The sequence below is a fragment of the Chamaea fasciata genome, unplaced genomic scaffold (genome assembly GCF_029207755.1).
Source record: "Chamaea fasciata isolate MVZ Bird 193981 ecotype frontalis unplaced genomic scaffold, bChaFas1.0.hap1 SCAF_8, whole genome shotgun sequence".
In the NCBI taxonomy this organism is placed as follows: domain Eukaryota; kingdom Metazoa; phylum Chordata; class Aves; order Passeriformes; family Sylviidae; genus Chamaea; species Chamaea fasciata.
In genome coordinates, this window is record NW_027094093.1 from 16,777,002 (window position 1) to 16,796,547 (window position 19,546).

At 42.4% G+C, this 19,546-nt stretch overlaps 1 protein-coding gene across 9 annotated transcripts; it reads right to left on the reverse strand.

The window, feature by feature from the left end:
* Positions 1-2,208: 2,208 nt before the first annotated feature.
* On the reverse strand, positions 2,209-19,094 carry HNRNPA3 (heterogeneous nuclear ribonucleoprotein A3). Of its 9 annotated transcripts, none has more exons than XR_010722118.1 (14): positions 19,003-19,089; positions 15,099-15,210; positions 14,600-14,623; positions 10,802-10,924; positions 10,569-10,715; positions 10,277-10,487; positions 9,957-10,046; positions 9,789-9,896; positions 9,550-9,630; positions 8,698-8,844; positions 7,980-8,105; positions 7,823-7,893; positions 4,701-4,775; positions 2,209-2,516 (listed from the first exon to the last, which is right to left on the reverse strand). XR_010722118.1 is itself a non-coding variant. In XM_066189872.1 (13 exons), the coding sequence occupies exons 2-12, from the start codon at positions 15,162-15,164 to the stop codon at positions 7,841-7,843; spliced, it is 1,176 nt and encodes a 391-aa protein (XP_066045969.1). In that variant the 5' UTR covers positions 15,165-15,210; positions 19,008-19,094; the 3' UTR covers positions 7,360-7,736; positions 7,823-7,840. The 9 variants fall into 9 exon arrangements, 7 of the variants coding, with proteins under 7 accessions (XP_066045969.1, XP_066045966.1, XP_066045967.1 ...); XR_010722119.1 differs by having other exon boundaries at positions 2,209-2,869; XM_066189872.1 differs by lacking the exons at positions 2,209-2,516; positions 4,701-4,775 and adding an exon at positions 7,360-7,736 and having other exon boundaries at positions 19,008-19,094.
* Positions 19,095-19,546: the final 452 nt, after the last annotated feature.

Here is a 19,546-nt window from a genome sequence, read left to right on the forward strand (position 1 = left end):
CTGGCTCTGAAAGCCAAAAGAACAATTTTATATGATCCCAATTCCGCATCATATCACTTTTTATGAACCTTTTGAGTGTCCTCAAAACCCCTGTGCATTTATGAAGCGGGGAAAGTACTGTTGTGTCACAGAATGCTGTGCAAGGACTCCCATTTCCAGCTGTTCTGTGCTGCTTGCTGCTTTCATACAACACTCCAGTGACTGCAAGCCTTCTCACCTGAACAGCAATATTAGTTTGGAGCCTATAGTAATGTGAGTACCAGTTCTGGTTTTCCCCAGACACACCGAATTGGCTGGCCACAGTAGCATCAGTCAGTGTAACTTCACAATCAGCTTTTGGTTTTATTACCCACAGCCTTTGTCTCCTTGCCCCCATCTTCCTGTGAACTCATGTATCAGTTCTGAAGAGCAGAGGCATCCCTGGCACTTGGTGCAGACACTCACCCACACACTCTCCCTGCCCCGCTGCAATGTAGCCTTGGGAGAGCTGGGGGAGGAAAAGCAGAGCAGTAACAGCATCACTGCAAAGGTGGGTTTGTTCCAGGGCAGCGTAACACCAGGAATCACGATCTGACTGACTACATCCTCTTTACAAGGCAGGGGTACTGCCAAGTGCCAGGACCAGAAGGAAGTCTTTGGTACTTAAACCTGGGACTAGCAGCTGTTCCAGCCCTACCTACCTCAAAAAATTCCATGAGGCTTCTCATACTTACTAGCTGCAAACATTCAAGCGAGACTATGCCCTGCAAAATGTCTGTGTTTGACACTGCAAATACAGTGGAGTCAGGAAAAAAATTTTGCTCAGATTTCCAGCATCTCATGAGTGCTAGGAACCATGCCTGTTACATCTGTGCTTTTGCAGAAGACACTGGGAAATGCAGATTTAGGTGATCCAGCTTGCACCCTGAGGCTGCTTACCTTTGTGATACTGACCTTCCTTGTTAGCTGCATGCCAGGCCATCCCCCTGCCCGGTCCTTGACACACACTGAATGCAGAAACTCTGCTCTGCTTGGAGCAAATGGTCAGCAACAATGGTTGAAAACCTGGAGGCTTGATTTAATGAACTTTACTATACTAGCTCTAGATAATTCAGCTGGTGCCTGGCTGTCCTAAATCAAAGCTACTGCAGCAGCAGGGACTATTTCCTTATGATGCTGTTAAAATGTGCCTCCAAGCTTTGCCACCAGCACTGCTCAGGAAGGAAAACCCCCAACAGGCACCAAGCCTGGGCAGGCACTGAGGGAATGCAAGACACTACTGCCACTTAAAGCAAGAGGACTAATCCGCACTTGAAGATGGCAATTTTAGAGCGTAGGCATCCAGAAGAAAGCACACCCAGCCATGGCCCTGGACAGCCTTTCAACACTGATACCCAGTAACTCTTAAACACAGGCAGGGGCCAATGGCAAAGCGCAGAGCACCTTAAAAGCTCCTGAGTTCCCCTTGCCATTAACTATGCTATCAAATGTCTGTCAGAGAAAAATCTCTCTACAGCTGCAATATAAATACTTTTAATTGCAAATTGGCTATAAAACAGACATCTCAGTAAACTCCTGCCCTGCACTGCCATTTGTTCCTTAATTTGTTCACTAATGTGAAAGCCAAAGGCAAACAGCATCCTTATAGCCTTTGCAGGGACTGCTGTATTTGTACCATCCGTATTTAAAACAATACATAATACTTCCATTACCAAAACAAAAGTGCAACAACAAAAACCCTGCAGTTCACACAGCAGCCTTGTTTGAATTTCATCAGGTGAAGAATCAGTCTGAAGTAACTTGGTATGTGACAACTTTAAACAAGTGTTCTTCACATCATCAACACAGTGCATGCTGCTCTCACATCGAACCCCCCAACATCATTAAGGAAAAAAAAATCCACATTACTCATACATATAAAAACATCAGATTGCAAACTATAACCTTCATTTTATTATTATAACTACTGAGGTACAGAATATGTTCCCAAACCTGAGGAACTAGTGACATTGCCAAGTCAAAAGTATCACAATGCTGACCTCACACTGACAAGCTAAGCTGCCACGTGGATTTAAAACTATTAAGAATAAAGCTGAAAAGCTGGCCTGAACCAAGCGTTTTTGGCTTGCAGTCCCAAGTTGGAAAGATGATCCTGTAAGAAAATGTGTTCCAGTAATTCTAGACCACCCTGTGTTCTTCACAGCACCAAAAAAAGGTGATGCCAACGCATTTTAGATTGTAAGTCATTTAACAATATACACTTTATTCTGATACAAAATTGAAATATTTTAACAAATTTTAATCCATTATGGACTATACTGAAATTTTAAATTTCCACACTATTTTAACTTGTTTAACCACAAGTTTCAGGATGTGAGCACACTAGCACCATTGCTCTTGAAGTCTTTGCCAGTTACACAATTTTATTCTGTTTCCAATCTTGCGATATTATCTTCTACATGGAGGCCATTTTTTCTTCTATGAAGGTACTTGGATTACTTTAGTTCAGGAAAAAGCTAATAGAGAGAGATGTCAACCTGTAGCACCCACAGCAGAAAAAGAATCATCCATCAGATATGAGAATTTCAGTGATACTCAAGATCTTACATGCTCCACACAACTTAGGATACACACACTTGTCAGAGACCACACACTGATTTGTGAATATTCCACCTTAGTGTAGACAGTACATGAAAACACGTTAATGTCTTAAACACAGGAACCAAAGACAGCACATCAGTACATCACACAATCAATTCTTGAAAAGATTAGGAACTTTAAATATTGAAAGGATATCAAAGTTAAGAAGCTGTGTTTAATTTCAGTTTTCTGTAATAGCAGAGTTGCCTCCATCAATCTGGGCTGCTTTTGGGGAAACCCCCTTCTCTACCTGGAAGTATCATTTTTGTTATCAAGTAAATTTCCGTACAACTGCAGCTTAGGGACCAATGCTTTGCATCTTTACATCCCCATTCCCATTTAAAGCTTCTATTTTCAATGGAAGCCAGTAAACAAAAACATGTCCATGAAACAATGCTCTTAACTCCTTGAAGTGCCTCTTGGACAGAGATACAATTAACCAAGTACTCCCTTAAGAATGTGCTTATTTTGATCAAAGTTATTTCTGAACAGATTTGGCTATAAATAACTGAACTTAAGTAAATTAGTCTTAACAAGTGTTAAAAATCAAACTGTGAAAATAATTCTAACAGTGATTATCTATTTCTGTATGTGGTGCAAAAAGACCCATCCAGAGCACAGAACGAGTCTGCAGCAACATGGAATCCTCTCATGTTAAGGAAAGGTAGAGCTTCACTCTAGACACAGGCCTAGTACCAAGGCAAGCTACAAAGTTTTTGTTTTAAAATTAATTTTGTTACAACATGTTCAAAATTTTACTGCTAAAAAAGTCCAAAGACCACTCCAAGTGAAAGAGCATTTGTCTGCACCTGAGGGGCAATGCTGCTTCCCATTACCTGTTGCTGCACAGATGCCTGTGGGAGCTCTGCCAAGCAGAGCAAAAGCACAGCTTTCCCACTTTTACGTCTAAGAAAGCAAGCTTGTCACCTCAGCAACAAGCTGGCACGTTACACTAAGGCAATGTGACTGTACTGCTGCAGTTTGATATTTAGGCTCAACCTTGGCTATGCACAAACCTAATGTTTTTTAAAAAATAGATGCACTTATCATGAGATTTTCAATTAAATAGCTTCTGGTTTTATGGAAGTCTCTATACGTTACTTCCATATTACATTTAACTGTGTATTACAAGGTCAGGAATTACTTTCTGCGAGTCTTCAGGCAGCAGGTAAAAAAGCTTAAGTACTTGAAACAGTTTGTGAACATGCCTCTGCCTCTGGTTGGTCAGGTTCCATTTGACTTCCAGAGCAACTAAAGCATAACCAACACTAAAATAGAAATTGACTTTGTAAGAATGCATAGGCTCAGAAATGTATTGGGAAGTTTAAATAGATGCTGAAGTACTTTATAAAAGGACCCGTAACAACGAAAGATGCAGAAAGGAAATAATACATGTTCCAAGACTTAATACATGTTCCAGTCTGCACAAAATCAAGATTCCATGAGAAGTTTTTTATTGCCATTCAATTTGCCTGTACAAATGCCATTGTGATTTCAGCTGGCTATCATGTGACAGTATCAGCATCAACTACCCTGGCCTGAAAGCACCCAGAACCTGAAAAGGAGCTCTTCCATTTGTACGCATAAATACAACCTCACCTGGTAAGCCAAGCTCCACTACCTAGGAGGGAAATCTCAGCTTGCACCAAACACCAAGCTCCCTCCTAGAATGGGAGCGGCAGCAGGTCACACACTGCTGAGAACTGAAGAACCACTTCAGTGTCACTGCCTTTCTGGGCTTCTGAGGGCCACCTCTTTCCATGACAAGGCACAGAACAATTTCCCCCCCACCCCCCACTCCAGCACACTCCCCAGTAACCAAAACACATTATTTCAAAACATCAATTTGTCTTGTCGATCTCAGACACAAAGCAATTTTATATCTGCCAGGAACAAAAGAGTCTTGAATAGAAATTGTGCCATCAAGCAGCCCTCATCCAGAACAGGAAACACTGGATGACACATGCTGGAATATTTGCTGCTTAGTACATGTGATTTCCCTTGGTATTGAAAGACTGTCTAAGGAAAGCCTAGAAAGAAATAAGGGTTAAACACATTTTACTATACACTACAAATCTTACCCAGTCAGAAACCTTCATTTGAAGAGGATGTGCAAGACATTGCCCATTTTGTCAAGCAGCAGCTTCACATTCAACCTGAAAATTAAAAAAATTACTCTTACCTTGTTTTAAAACCTCCCAACACTCTTTATAATTCGTGAAAAATTTTAAAGGCAAACCTTACCTATGCTCATTGCCCTTCCTTTCAGGTCTAAATGCTAGACCTATTGATTTTGAGTCAACTCAAGTAGCTATCACTCAAGGAGGTTCCAAAAGGTGAAGAACTCTTGCTAGACTTTCTTCGATATTTCAGCTGTGATAAGCAGATTTAACTAGCCTTGGGAAAGCTGCTCACTATCAGCACAGTATCTTATTCCTTCACTTTTCTGGAAGTTGAAGCTGTTGCTCCTGCTGCCTTGTCATTCTTTAATTAGGCTGACTTCTCCATACTCAATAGGCTGCTGAAGTCCTGTCTTACGAGTCTCCTTAGCAATGTATGGATCAAGGAAGTACATCCTAGGTTCTGTAAAGCTGGCGGATCACTGTCCTCATGGCTTACACTTTTCCACGTCACAAACAACAGCTAAGCTACCCCACCCACCTACAAAGCGGTCACTTACATCCATCTCTTAAAAGGTTGCATACAGATCTTGTTCATAAAGTTTATTATGACACTATTTTTCAAAGTTAACATTGTAGTCACAGTACAGCTACAAGAGGCCCTGTTAAAAAGAACACTGTCAATACATTCTAAAAAAATTTAGAAATACCAGATCAATTGTCAGAAGGGACATCAACCCCATCCTCCAGTTGTCCCTGCAATCAGATGCAGGCCCCAGGTGCATGTCTACACATCTTCTAGCATAGTAACGTACAAAGCAAGTCAGTAGTTAGGTGTCTCACTCCCTAGTGAGTTGTGGTTTAGTTTCCCATGTTTTCAAACTCCAAATGGGTTGTTTAAAAAATGCCTTTATTGAAGTACAGCCTCCCCCCCACCCCAAGCCCAAATGCACACATACAACAAGAGAAGCGTTCACTAAACCACCAATTCTTGCTTTAACTTCTGAGATCTTTCAGAACTCCACAGACAATAAGCAGACTTTGAAATCCATTTTGGAGGCTACCATCTTGACACTGGTTCCTTGTTTTAGCGTACTGCAGTCTAAATACACTCCAATAACAGTGTTTAAATAACATGTTTAATTTTTTTCAAACAACACACTTATTTTTCTACCACTTCTTAAAAATTATAATCCATTATTAATATGACTGATTATGCCTTAAGCCATTTCATACATCTTTGCAGATTCATTCCTACACTGGAATTGCATTTACCTTATACTGCACATTGACCCAGAAGTGAAACAGGTGTGAGTAATTCCAATACATACTGCCAAGTGTCTGAGTATTTCTTTTATTGACTGGGTCCCTACTCTTCTGAGTCTGAATTGACAGCAAGCACTGGCCTGGCAATAGTCAAGAGAATTCACATCAGATGAGGGCAGGACAGACTGCAGTGCCTTAATTTGGAGGTCAGAAGTGAGAATTAAGTACAATTTCTAGCCATGTGTACTGGTCAGATTTTCTACTCCACTGCACCAAATCCAGTTGTAGCACACTATCGTTCTACCTGTGGGAACTCAGGACTGTACCCCTCTACATTGTGAGAATGCTTCTAGTCAGTAAAATAGATTGTGTTTTATCTTTGAGCTCTCAGCTGAGCACAGACGTCTGCCAGGGAAACAGCTCAAGAACTCTACTATTTAGGAGCCCATGGGAAATGGGCTTTTGGAACGCATTACCTGGGACTGTCAGTGATTACACCTGTGCTACCCTTGGCTCTCAGTCAGAAGCACGTGTCCAGAAAATTGCCTAGGGTGCATGCAAGAAAGTATATAGCCATTAAATTATTGAGGAACATACCTATTACTCTCACTATGACACCTCATTTAATTGAAACAGTGCAGTCTGGTGCAAGGGAGAAGGAAATGGGGACAAAGGGGATGAAAATTCCAAGCCACCCTCCCCAAAGTATAGTTTTATTGAAACAGAATCATTGTATATCCCAAGGAAACAGGCACTTGATTCCCCCCACCTTAACTTCTCGGGAATTACAATAAATATAAAGGTAAAAAGCAAATTTCTTTTTCTCTCCACCCAAGACTTAAACAACTTCAGTTATCCCTTATACATCTCAAATGAGACGGGAGACAGCTTTCATGTGTCTAAAGTTGGTCTTGTTAAAATATTTATCATGCCTTATTTTCTTGAAGCGCTAGTACTAATACAGAACTACAAATTAGAAAAATATGCACAAAGCAAAAAGTAATTTGAAATTTTCATTAAGATAAAGCTTAGCTCTATGATTCACAAACACTAATTTGAGTAACTCAATCCTAGTTATACATCTAAACAAACTATAATGCAACATACAGATGTTTTCCCTCTGTATGCCTATGTAACTCATGTCAATGACAGTTACGTATATACACTGAGACTAGACCCTTTAAGACTGCAAATCAATAGGTGTTTCTATTGTTAACTTTAAATTAATACAAAATAGTAATTGAGAAATGCATTTATCTTCTCTATTAACTAACAAGGAAACACCCTAAACTACATTTCATTTCTGTTATAGAGTTCTCTGTACTAAATGTGGAAAAACTGAACTACACAAATATTGAAAAGTTAAAAATTCATTGATTTGTTTATTCCTGGTACCACTACCACAATTTACAGGGCAATATACCTGATGTAATGGGAAAATAAAAAGAAAAAAGAAAGACAAAGCTACAACAGAGAAAGACCTCAGGAATGTACATCTAATCGACACTACATTGCATGAATCAATAGCTGCACTTTTTGCAAACTGTGGCTATGACAGTCCTGATCAAGAAGGGTTTCCTGTTTAAGCTGCAGTAACTTTTCTGACTATGGATCATCGTTCCTTCTGTGGCAGATTTTACAGTTCCTCTAATTCATTTGGGACGACTGTCTCAAAGTAACCTGCAGCTTTCCTGACAACTCCTCGCTCTCTCTCCTGCTAAGAACTGTAGCCTGTTGAATACAGGATAAGAAAATTATTACTCTCAGTGAACAGTTGTACATTATTAATCATCATTATAAATATGCATTACACCTACCCTTTTTCTGTAGCATTTTTAGAATCTTCTACCACCATAGCCCCCACTTCCACTTCCAGATCCATAGCCACCTACAAAAAAATAATGTGTATATTGAAATACATGAACAACAAGGGATTTTAACTCAAAAATATTTTCTGTACAAAATCATACTTACCACCATATGGACTGCCTGAACTTCTGCCACCAAAGCTGCCACCACCTTTCATGGGACCATAGTTAGACTGCTGTTGTCCACTGTAATTGCCAAAATCATTGTAGTTTCCACTTCCACCATAATTACCTGAAACAAGTAATTGATAAAGCCACGTTAGTTCAAACAGGCCTTAGGACACAAAACTCACCATATTCCAATACCCAGTATAAAAATAAATTGTAGTAGTTCAGAACAATTTAAGTTCATGTATATTTTATGCTACCTCTATGCAAAAGAATGGTATTGCATATGGTATTGATATTTTTATGATCTGAAATTGGTATTTTAGCAAAGATGAAACACATCACATTATTAAGCACATTTGAGTAGGCAATTTGATATTAACCCAACAGGCCAGATTAAGGCCCCCCAAACCAGAAAACCGTGAGTTTCACCATTGTTCTACTGCACAATTTTGCATGTGTGACAATAACGTAAATTACAATTTATTTGCTCCAAAAAAAAGATGGAACTGTAATGGACGTGCTGCATACACAGCTTTTAGAAAATTACATCTCTGGCATCAATGCTGATCCACATGAAAAAGAATTTTCCTTAAGCAACATGGCCTTCTGTGTTAAAACCTAGACATGCAACTCATTTTATGAATTACCGTATTTCAGGCACTGTGAAATGAAACCTAAGAACAGTGGATGTTGAACTAAAGATGGAATCTTACCACCACCAAAATTTCCTCCTTCATTGTAGCCATCATATCCTCCTCCTCCACCTCCGTATCCACCACCTGGGTTTCCATATCCTGGTCCTCCACCACCACCATAACCTCCCCTGCTGCCATAGCCAGGACCACCTCCATAGTTGCCACCTTTGAATAAAGGAAGAGTCAAACTTAACACACCAAAGCTACATACTGGTAAAGGAAAGATACATTTAACAACAAACCCCAAACCAACATACTTGCACAATAAAAATGTCCCATAGCACTTTCCCTGTATTGTAAATATTCATTGTGGTTGCACAATTTATCTAAACTATTTAATTGAGAAAAAACCCCATGCTTATAATATCAGGACCTAAGTAACTAATTACATGCTACTTCCCTCATCCCTTTTTGCCTTCTGGTAATTGCATCTTTTAGCCTTTTGAAAATTGCTGCATTTCTCCTCAGATGCACTTTGGATACCCATCCTAACTGCATCACGAAAAAGATACTACTGAACCACAAGAAGTCTTAAGAGTTGACTGAAAACAGTTGTTTACTGCTTTATTCCGTTTTAGTCATCTCAACTGATAATAGAATCTTCACTTAGTTCTCAATAATAAACAGCTCCCTCATGACCTTGTGATGTGAGGCTTTTTAAAGGGCAAATACAGACGAGTTTTTTTTCCATCCATCATTTTGTGGAAAGAACAAAAAAAGCCAATTCTTCACAGCTCTACGATGTAGACATTTCATTTTTATTATTGCTATTATCACACTATCACCAAAATAGACTTTCCTTCCAACGTGAAGGCAAAACTTACAGCTGGTTCTAACATTGGGGGAAAAGGAAGTGAACAATACACTTACCATCACCAAATCCATTGTATCCGTCACCACCCCCAAAGCTTCCTCTGCTCCCACCACCGCCACCACCACCCCCATAGCCTCCTAGAACACAAAACAGATGAGAATGTTTTCCTGAACAAACATGTTAAGTGTTTAAGCCAATTGACACAGGAAATTAAAAAAAAAAAAAAAAAAAAAAAAAAAAAAAGACACAAACCAAAATGTAAATCACATTCTATATTAATATTCCAGCCATTTACCTCTCCCACCAAAGTTTCCTCCTCGGCCAAAATTCCCTCCACCGCCTCCGAAGTTTCCACGGCCCATGAAGTTGCCTGAGCCACCCCCACGACCTACAAAATATTTCACTTGAATTACATTAATTGAAAACCTGTTACACAAAATAGCTATGCACAACTACAACTCACCTCTCTGAGAGCTAGCAGTCTGCATCTCTTGTTTTGAGAGTGCTTTTTTCACTTCACAGTTGTGTCCATTTATAGTATGGTATTTCTGAACTACAGAAAATAGTGAAAAAGGCAAGTTAGAAAATCAAATCACAGCAGTAAAACTCTCACAGAAAGTTACTGTAAGGCATGTGCACACTTTGAAAAGTAACATTAAATCAACCCCATCCCTCACAATAGTAAAGCAGCTGATTATGGAATCATCTCATTCCACACATTGCCCTTCTGAAATCTTAACACTTTTATCCTCTAAGTCATTATTCACTAAAGAGCTTACATACCAACAATTTTATCAACTGTATCATGATCATCAAAAGTTACAAAAGCGAAGCCTCTCTTCTTTCCACTCTGTCTGTCTTCCATGACCTCTATGGTTTCAATCTTGCCATATTTTTCAAAGTACTCCCTTAAATTATATTCTTCTGTATCTTCTTTAATTCCACCAACAAATATTTTCTTTACTGTGAGGTGTGCGCCAGGCTTTACAGAATCCTGCAATGCCAAAAATGACGTTCAGTGCTTAAAGCAGTAGGTAAAGATTAGGGTATGTGGTGAACTGGAACACTAACTCACCTCCCTTGAAACTGCTCTCTTTGGTTCAACCACGCGTCCATCAACCTTATGTGGTCGAGCACTCATAGCAGCATCCACCTCCTCCACACAGGAGTAAGTCACAAAGCCAAAGCCTCTGGAACGTTTTGTTTGTGGGTCTCTCATCACCTGCAAATACACAATGAGGCACACTATTTCCATGCTACTTTAAGTACCTAACCCTTTCTAAAGCAAATTAATAATAGAGACCTTACCACACAGTCCGTGAGTGTGCCCCATTTCTCAAAGTGCTCTCTCAAGCTATCATCTGTTGTTTCAAAGCTCAGACCTCCAATGAACAGCTTTCTCAACTGCTCTGGCTCCTTTGGCTCATGGCCCTACAAAATCAAAAAAACATAAACACATTTTGAACACAAATCACAAAATTAAAATTTCACCGAATTACTAGAAATTATCTGTGCACATTATACTACAAATAGGTGAAATACATTTACATAAAAACAATGACTTCTAATGGCTTTAGACGGCAGAATAGTAAACACTTAATGAGATGTGAATTTAATTAAAACACTAACAACTTAAAGAGCAAACAGTAAAGAGATTTCAATATACTAGGTAACTTCGTTGCTCCCCACACCCAGAAGTGCATTCATTCTGTACCTATATATGAGCTGCAGATCGCGCTGTAAGGACTGGGGATGAAGCACTGCTAGATAAAGGGAAGTTCTAACACTTTATGAAGCATAAATATGCAGAACTACAAAAAAATTAAGAACGCAGTATACAAGAAAAAAAAGTTCCTGGTGGGCTGAATGTCTACTCTTTGGGGACGTCCATTTTGAAAGGCAACTTTTATGCATTTCTATGAAACATATCAATGCTAAATTCCTTGACAGCATGAATTCTGTACTTTAGTAATTTTATTATTTGAATACATGCAAGCAAGAAAGTGCAAATATATATGTGGATTTCAGTGTTATGGGAAATATCTTTTAAATGTAACATAACATAGACCTATGTCTTACAGATAAAAGAAATGCCATGAGAAACAACTCATCAATGAGCAGTAGTGGGTACAACTACTGGAATAACACTGGGAACTTAGCAAGCATCACAGAACAAGCAAGCTTAATAGCTCTTGGTAACAGCGTCTATTATAAGACGAGTCACATTTTAAAAGGTGCCAATTAGCAGATCCCAGTTTTCTATCACACGACTGAAATGGCCTTAAGAGTACAATTGTGTTTCTGTTGTGTTTCAGTGCTGCACCTTTTTAGCGGACAGGGAATTTCCCTGTACACTTGACAAGGAGTTCACAAAAAATTATTTCACAACTGCCGCTGTCAGGGAAGTCTTACAAAAAGCAACCAGATTAACATCTCATTTAGCAAGTGGGTACTTTTGTGCATAGGAAACACTTCACAAGGCGCTGGCCAGCTATGCTGTGTATGACTTCAGTTCTGCAGCATCAGTGTTCAACAGGCTTCATTGTTTCTGCTGCAGTGCATTAAACCAGACCAGATGCAGCATTATCCTGAGGTGAACTACAAAGAAACATCCACAGACTTCTATCTGTAGACATTTTGCTTCAAATCTGAAGTGTTTTAACCTCTGTCACACTGCTAGGGTTGGCCAGGAAGGCTTAAGCCCCTTGGAGTGACAGTTTTTATATTATACAGTGCTTTAGCAAACCATTGGTTTGTAATACTCAGGTTGTACTACAGCAAACAGTAACTAAGATTAGGAAAAGGTGTCTGGGAAGTAAATCCCTGCCCTTACACCCGCTGAATTTAGTTAGAAAGAACCCCAGCATTCTTGATAACAGCCTTCTATTTAAGGCTTTGTTACCTTAGGATCATCATGGTCCCATGACTACAAAGTAAAGCTCCTAGTATCTTCCAAGTGCTCCAGACTACAAAGGTATTAAAAAAAAATCTCCCTTCTCACTACATTTTAACTTGAATTTTATACGATTACACACCTACTGCATATAAAAACTGCTCTAGGTCAACTGTTATCTGTTGCTAATTGCAGTTTTTAAAATCTACTGACTATTTTTAGTTGAATTACATTAAAGCTGGGAACGCCAAGTGTTTCAAACTCTTCCAAAGATATTAAAAGAAATTTATTATGTAAAACTGTGAAGTTTAGACTCCTCCGAAATCAGAAACCTATGTAAGGAAAAACTGCACAGATTATTTACAGTTCTCTGATACTACTCAAGGCTATGAGGGTTTCCATCTAACAACTCAGAGTACTTTTACCTTAAAAGAATGACCACAGAATTTTTCAGGTAAGGGAAAGTAAAGATCTTTTCTGCTTATTGTTATTATGTTATGAGAACTGCTGTTCTCATACAGCAGGAAGAACACCTGCTGTTACAGCTTCTCTGTTCTACTGAACAGAAATTATCCTTAGGACTCATAAATGTTATAGGAACTCTGTGCAAAAATAGAAGGCAGTGTTTTCTTAGAGAATTAGGGAATTGGGTTTTTAGGCAGTTTGTTCTCACCGGGGTTTTCAGAGTGCTGTCCTCTATCACACAAGATGCTGTTTCTCAGTTGTTCTGCTACGAGTTATTTTTAACAGCAGTCTCTGCTGCACAGAAAATCCTGCAGAGCACATCTCTCCCTCAGTGTAACCTCCCTGCTCTATGAGAAACCGGCTGCCTCCTGCTCAGCTGACACGCTAGGAGAGCACGCCATTTTGCAGCACTCCTCTGGTAGGAGTGGGGAGAACAGCTGCAAGACCACCCAGCCTGTCTTCAGTCGGCAAGACACTGTTTCTCTCCCTAAGCTGTCAGAGGGGCCTCCAGACACATTACAAGTCTCTACGGGGGCGGAGAATGTTCCTTCTGCCCCGACTCTGCCGCTCCCCACAAAAGCCCGAAGGCTGCGCGGGCCGCGCCGCCTCCATTTTGTGCTGAGCCGCGGCGGCCGCGCCGCCAATATGGAGGCGAGGGCGGGGCGGCGGCCGGCGCCGCAGTGGCGCCATGGGCGGGGCCGGCCCGCTGGGGCCCAGGAGAGGCGGCGCTGCGGGAGCCGCGGGCGCTCTGCGCACCCCCTGCCGCCGGCAAAACCACACCGCCCCCTCCCCCGCCCTGCCCAATCCCCCAACGCTCGGCGCAGCCTAACTGTACCCTCGCCTAAGACGGGGAGGGAAGACGGCAGCTGGAAGCCCCTGGGATTCCTGCAAAAATCCTCGTTTTCGCAGAAATCCCGGTACCTTTTGAGACAACGCTGCTGCAGATACATACTACTTCGATCCTGAGGTTGCCATCAACTGAAATTTTCATGTGGCAGCAGTTTTGAATTATCAGGCGGTTTTTGGGTGGAGCTCTCCCATGCAATCTACCTCTGAGCAGCACCAAGTGTCCACAAAATGCCTGTCACCAGATCTACACTCAGCTGCGGTGGAACCTGAGACAACCCTAACCCCAGGCAGCAGAATCCTAGACTGTCTTCTGAAACGGGAAAGCTTACAGGCAACTGGGGCCGCAGCAACTTTCCCCGAGAAACTTGTTCTCCAGAAACTCAGCAGTTTAAAGGTCATCGCAGGGCTATCTACTTTTGTGAACTACAAGAGCTTATTTAGTTTGCGGCTGATCGACCCCAGTTACACTCGATTCAAAGTCCGAATGAGAGTGAGTTTCAACATTCCTTCCAGAAGGACTTTACACACCGTACTTCAATACAAAATAACCATACACTACCAGACACACGCAACTCCGACAAGGTTTGTTTGTAATTCAAGTGTATAGGCCCACATTGCAGTAGTGTATCATTCCAGAAAAAAGTTGGTTTGAACTAGCTAAAATATTCAGGCAACCTGAAAAAGTAATGTTAGAAAGCAAACATATCCAAATAAACAAAGTGAAAATGCCTCTGTTACAAGCTATATAAGCATGTTTAATACCCTTTTTGCTGATCTTAAAATTAATTTCTGAAGGGTATTAAGAACTTTCCCCCCCTCCCACTTCCACACCCTGCCCCAAAAGTAACTAGCTCCCATCCTCCCAAAAACAGCCCCAACATCTTCTCTATACTACGCACCTTATTCAGTCTACGGTATTTCTGCTAGAAGCAAAAGAAAACAGTTATTTTTACTTAGTACAGCTCACTTTCATTTGCAGTGACTATCAGGCAACCATTTTTACTTAAAAAAAAGAAAAAAAAGAATATAAAATAGGAACCTGTCTTCATGCCCACTAAAAACAGGACTTTGAAGGTAGGAAGTAATCAAGTTCCTGCTGATACTCTGAGGATGCATGAATTTCTTAATAATTACACCTCGCTTTAATCAGAAACATTTATTTAATCGGTTTTGTTATAACAGAAAGCTAGACAAGCAAAATTTCCCCATTATGCTTAACACCCCACCCCATAAAACTGTAGGTAATACACTGCAGTTTAACGTTACTCCGCTAATAGGGGGATGAAGAAGGTAGAAAAAAAAAGATATTAATATATCAGATAGAAACGGTTAACTTGCAGGTTTTCATCTTTCCCCCTTAAAAATACTTTATTTTGACTAAAAAACCCATCCTCTCACCTGTGAGGATCGTCTTCCTTTCCTCTTGTAGTCCTCCACTTCTCTCTCTTCCTTAATCGCAGCCATTTTGGAAGGGTACTCAAATTCGGCCTTTCTTTTAGATCTAGGAAACCTAGAAAACAGGTTGGATAAGTCAGTACTTACCCCAGCTCCTGTGACACTGGGCCTTCTCTCGCTGCAATTCACAGGTGTGGCTTTACAGAAGAAATGGGTGAAAGTAGAAAAAAAATCCCAGAAGTATTTAAAAGGGTAGAATAAAAAGCCTCAGCCTACTTAGCTAACAATTAAAAGTGGAGTAGAAGAAACACCTATTATCCCAGTCAAGTTCACTTTACAAACTAATACTAAGATCTGTAGCAAACCTGTATCTATTACTGTCTGACAAAACTATTGTGAATGCAACTGATACACAGCAAGCAAATTCCACCTTCAATACCCAAACCCACTACGTAAATTCTGCTTCTCTGGATTTTTAACCCCTGAAACATGTAACATTTTGCGAATACTGCTTACTAGAACTTCCTGATGTGTAACCTCTTGTAGTCAGGAATCCAGCAGTGTGGAACACTAGAGCATGTCTTGCACAGTTCCTGTATTTAAAAAATACTTTCCACTTAGAGTAGCGCAAGAACCCCTTATTGAAGCTACCTTGCAACATCAAGAACTGCTGATCCTTAGCACTCTGTAGCACTAGGCATCTGTATTACTTCTGCTTCCATATTATATATTTGATTACTGCCCTGTACTATGTAATGTATGTCCCATTACAAATAGGAACTCTTTTACAAGATAAGCTCAGTGAATGAACCCACACCTATACATTTAAACAAACAAACAAAAAAATCATGTTCCCTTTCACCTTTTTTTCTATAAAATTTCCTAGGATACTTCAATTTGTCCTAGTATTAAGGTATTTGTATGTTTGGTCAGTAATAATTACTATTTTGGATGTTTCTTGAAGCTTTACTACATTAGCCAAAAAGCAATACTCTTCACTACATAACATACTTCAGTAGAACTGTATTTGTGCTGCATTTAAAAGCATAGATATTTACAAGACTAGGTGTATTTCTGTGAGGAGTTTGTTTGTTTGTGTAGTGTGGTCTTGTTTTTAAAGTTTCCTTCCTGCAAATTTTGTTCCTGCTAATGGAAAGAGAGGCAGGTCTCTACTAATGAGCAATATATGCTGTTACTCAAAGCAGAAATTCTTGAACATAACTTCATGTTAAAATCCAGCTTTAAATTAAACTCAGTTGTGAAATCATGAGTATCACAATTTAATACATGAAAATTTTTAAAGGTTTTATTAAGTAACTTCCAAGTGTTTATCTTCAGTTCCTCTCTATACAATGTTAAACCTGCTCTTGAAATCTTTTCAATCAAATGTCAGTTTGATTCAAGAGGTATTAGGATATTAAGTACTTCAACAGACCTGTTCAGTTTTTTAAATCATGTAAGCGAGGTATGGAACAGAACACTAACATTTCAGGGGTTTTCTATAAACTAGCTGTTTGGCAAACTAAAGCTTTAGGAATTGTTAGGGAGGAAACAGATAAGCTCATTTAAGTACCTCTTTAAAGTAATGGGACGTATGAATCCCTTTCTGAAGGTGTCACCTGTGCCTTCCCCAGCAAGGCTCCACACTGGAGCTCCAACATAAAGCTCCTGGGCACGGTCTCTGCCCCAATGGCCTCCGAAGGCCTTGAGGGTTAAAAAGGGAGTTGTCTTCTCGCTAATGCATACCATCAGCTCACACAGAACACAGCCCTGCTCACTCTTATTCCTGTTTCGCCTTACAGAAAGTTGTTAAGGCTGACAGTACTAAACTTTTAAATTCTTATCACCAACAAAATACTCTATTCAACTCTGAATAAAAATATTCAGAATACTTTTGTTATTAAATGCTAGTTAAACTAACGGTGAACAATTATATACTGCAATTTAAGTACAGAACCTAAACAGTCTCCAAGGAAATCTTTAAATTATAACGATTAAGAAGTCACCAGGATATGTCTCATTACTCACAATTCCGCTCCATCTTTCACAGGAGAAAAGAAGCTTACAGAGACAAACCAGACATTACCAAGATGGAAGTTCAGCCATCCAATGAGAGAATACTATGGAAATGCACTGGTCTTTTCTGTAAGCAACTCAAGTTGGACCTAAAGTGCCTACAGTAGGGCGTTTTACCAAAACCAGAAGTTAAAGCAGGAAAAAAGTGATTCTCAGTTTTAAGTGTGTTGGTAGTGTATTCCCAACACAATTAGGAATTTGTACCTGGGAAAAAAATCCAAGGTATTAGCTTAATACCTGATGTGATAGGTTTCCAAGCTTTACTAAACGAATGCTTTGAACACATCACCTCTCCCAGTTATAAAATCTCAAAGCAGCTAAATCAATCGCTTACACGAAAAAAGTTTTTTTAGCTGCATTGTTAAGAGATCTAGTTTCTTCTATTTTTAATGTGGGACAGAAACTAGTGTGAGCTGCTGGTTTCTCTCAACTCCGTTTTTTAAGGTTTCAGCCTTCAGTGAAAGGAGTAAAGATGAAAAATACCATCCCCCTCCCCCCCCCCAAAAACCCCACCAAAGAAAACCCCACCCACCAAAACCCGCACTATTTTCGCTTGCCATACTCTGAAAGACTTGAGCCAGAAAACCTTAGGTTTTGAGGAAAGGCAGAATATTATAACTATTTCTCTCCAGGTAGGATGAGGATGATTCCTCTAGGTTTGTGCAGACTGCTTCATGCTGCCCACCAGGATCATGGCACAACGCCACCGAATGTCCTGGCTGTTTTGCATGTCCCGTTGTGGGAGTGGAGAAAAGGAAGATAACCCTTCCTTCCTCCACCTCTTCGGGCAGCAAAGGAGACGCTTTAACTCCCTCTGAGCAGGGGCGAGAGATATTACGGAGGTACTACAACGTGTAGCAGCATTCCTCTGCGAGATGCAGCATATTGCACTAAACGATTTGAATGCTTCTAAAGTCTGTTTCGAGAAAACTAAGCGTGTATAAAGAGTATTAAAGAATATCCCTGCTGCACTACTCCGGGTAGCTTACGCTGGAGTGGGGGGGGGGGGGGGTGGGCCGGGAAGTGGGGAAAGGAACACCGGGAGGGCAGAACAATGACGCACGCACGTGTAGGGCTCGTCTTGCCCTACTGCTGCCCGAATACCCGCCCAGGTCTTTCGGTGTCCCCAGGATTGCAGTAAAGGGCTCCGCTGCCCACAGCCCTGTCCCGGCCCGAGGGCCGGGCCGCTCTCACCCACGCGCCGGAGCGCTGCGAAATGGCGGCCGCAGCCCGCGGGGCGGAAGCGCCGCCTCTCCCGCTCCCTCTCTCTTCCTGCCCGCGCCGCCATTGCGGAATAACGCAGCGTGTAGCAGGCGAAAGTGGGCACGGAGCGCGGCAGGAACGCTACGACGAAGCGGCGGCCGCGGGAACTGCAAGGGGCTGCATGACGTGCCGCCGCCAACCACCCCCTTCTCGCCGCGCTTTCCCGCCCGCAGGCTCGAGCGGAATCCAAGCCGCTCCAGCTCCGCGCGGCGCGAGCCGCTCGCTTCTGCCCCCGCCCTGGCCGATGGTGGCGAGCCCCGCGCGCAGTTACCTCCATTTTGTGCCCGGGCTCGGCCAGCGCAGCGCCAATATGGAGCCGGGCGGGAGAGGAGGGGGCGGCGCGGGGGGGTCACGTGGCGGCAAGGCGGGCTCGGGGCGGCGCGCGCGCTGCGGCCGTTACCGCTTTTCTTCTCAGGGCCCGCCGCCCATCCCCCCCCCGGCCTCCTCCCCCCTCCCGTCCGCGCGGCGCTTTCCCCGCCGGGAGGGCAGAAAGGGCCGGGAGCGAGGGAAGGTGGGGAGAGGGATGGTGCGGAGAAGGGTAGGGAGGCGAGAGAAGAGAAGCTATCACCGTGCCGGAGTTCAGCGACAGCGCCTTCCCGCCCTCGTCGGTCCCACGCCGGCCGCCGGCCCCGCGCACGAACCGCCGCCCGCTGTGGGGGTGGCGACGCCGGCGCAGCCGCGACTGGCGCGCGGGGCGGCGCCGCCTCCCCTGCCTGGGGCCGCCCCCGCCCCGCCCCCGCCCCGCCCCCGCCCCGCCCCCGCCCCGCCCCCGCCCCGCCCCCGCCCCGCCCCCGCCCCGCCCCCGCCCCGCCCCCGCCGCCCGGCCGGGTCCGAGCGCTGGGGCCCTGTGAGGGAGCGCTGCAGGGCATGGACAGGCGGGCGGCATTCGGTGCTTGGTAGGGGGGAGAAGAAAAGGAGGAATTGCCCTGCTTACAGGGGACATCTGCAGGAGTATCGGGGTGTGCCCGAGGTGCACAGGAGCTTCTAAAAGAAGTTATTTGTCCCTGCGTATTGTTTTACGCTGGAGATGCTGCAAGGAGGCAGCTGAAGATTGGCTCCCCAGAGCTCGTACAGCGCTCCCCCTCAGAGCTGAGCGTAGCTTAGTCAGTTTC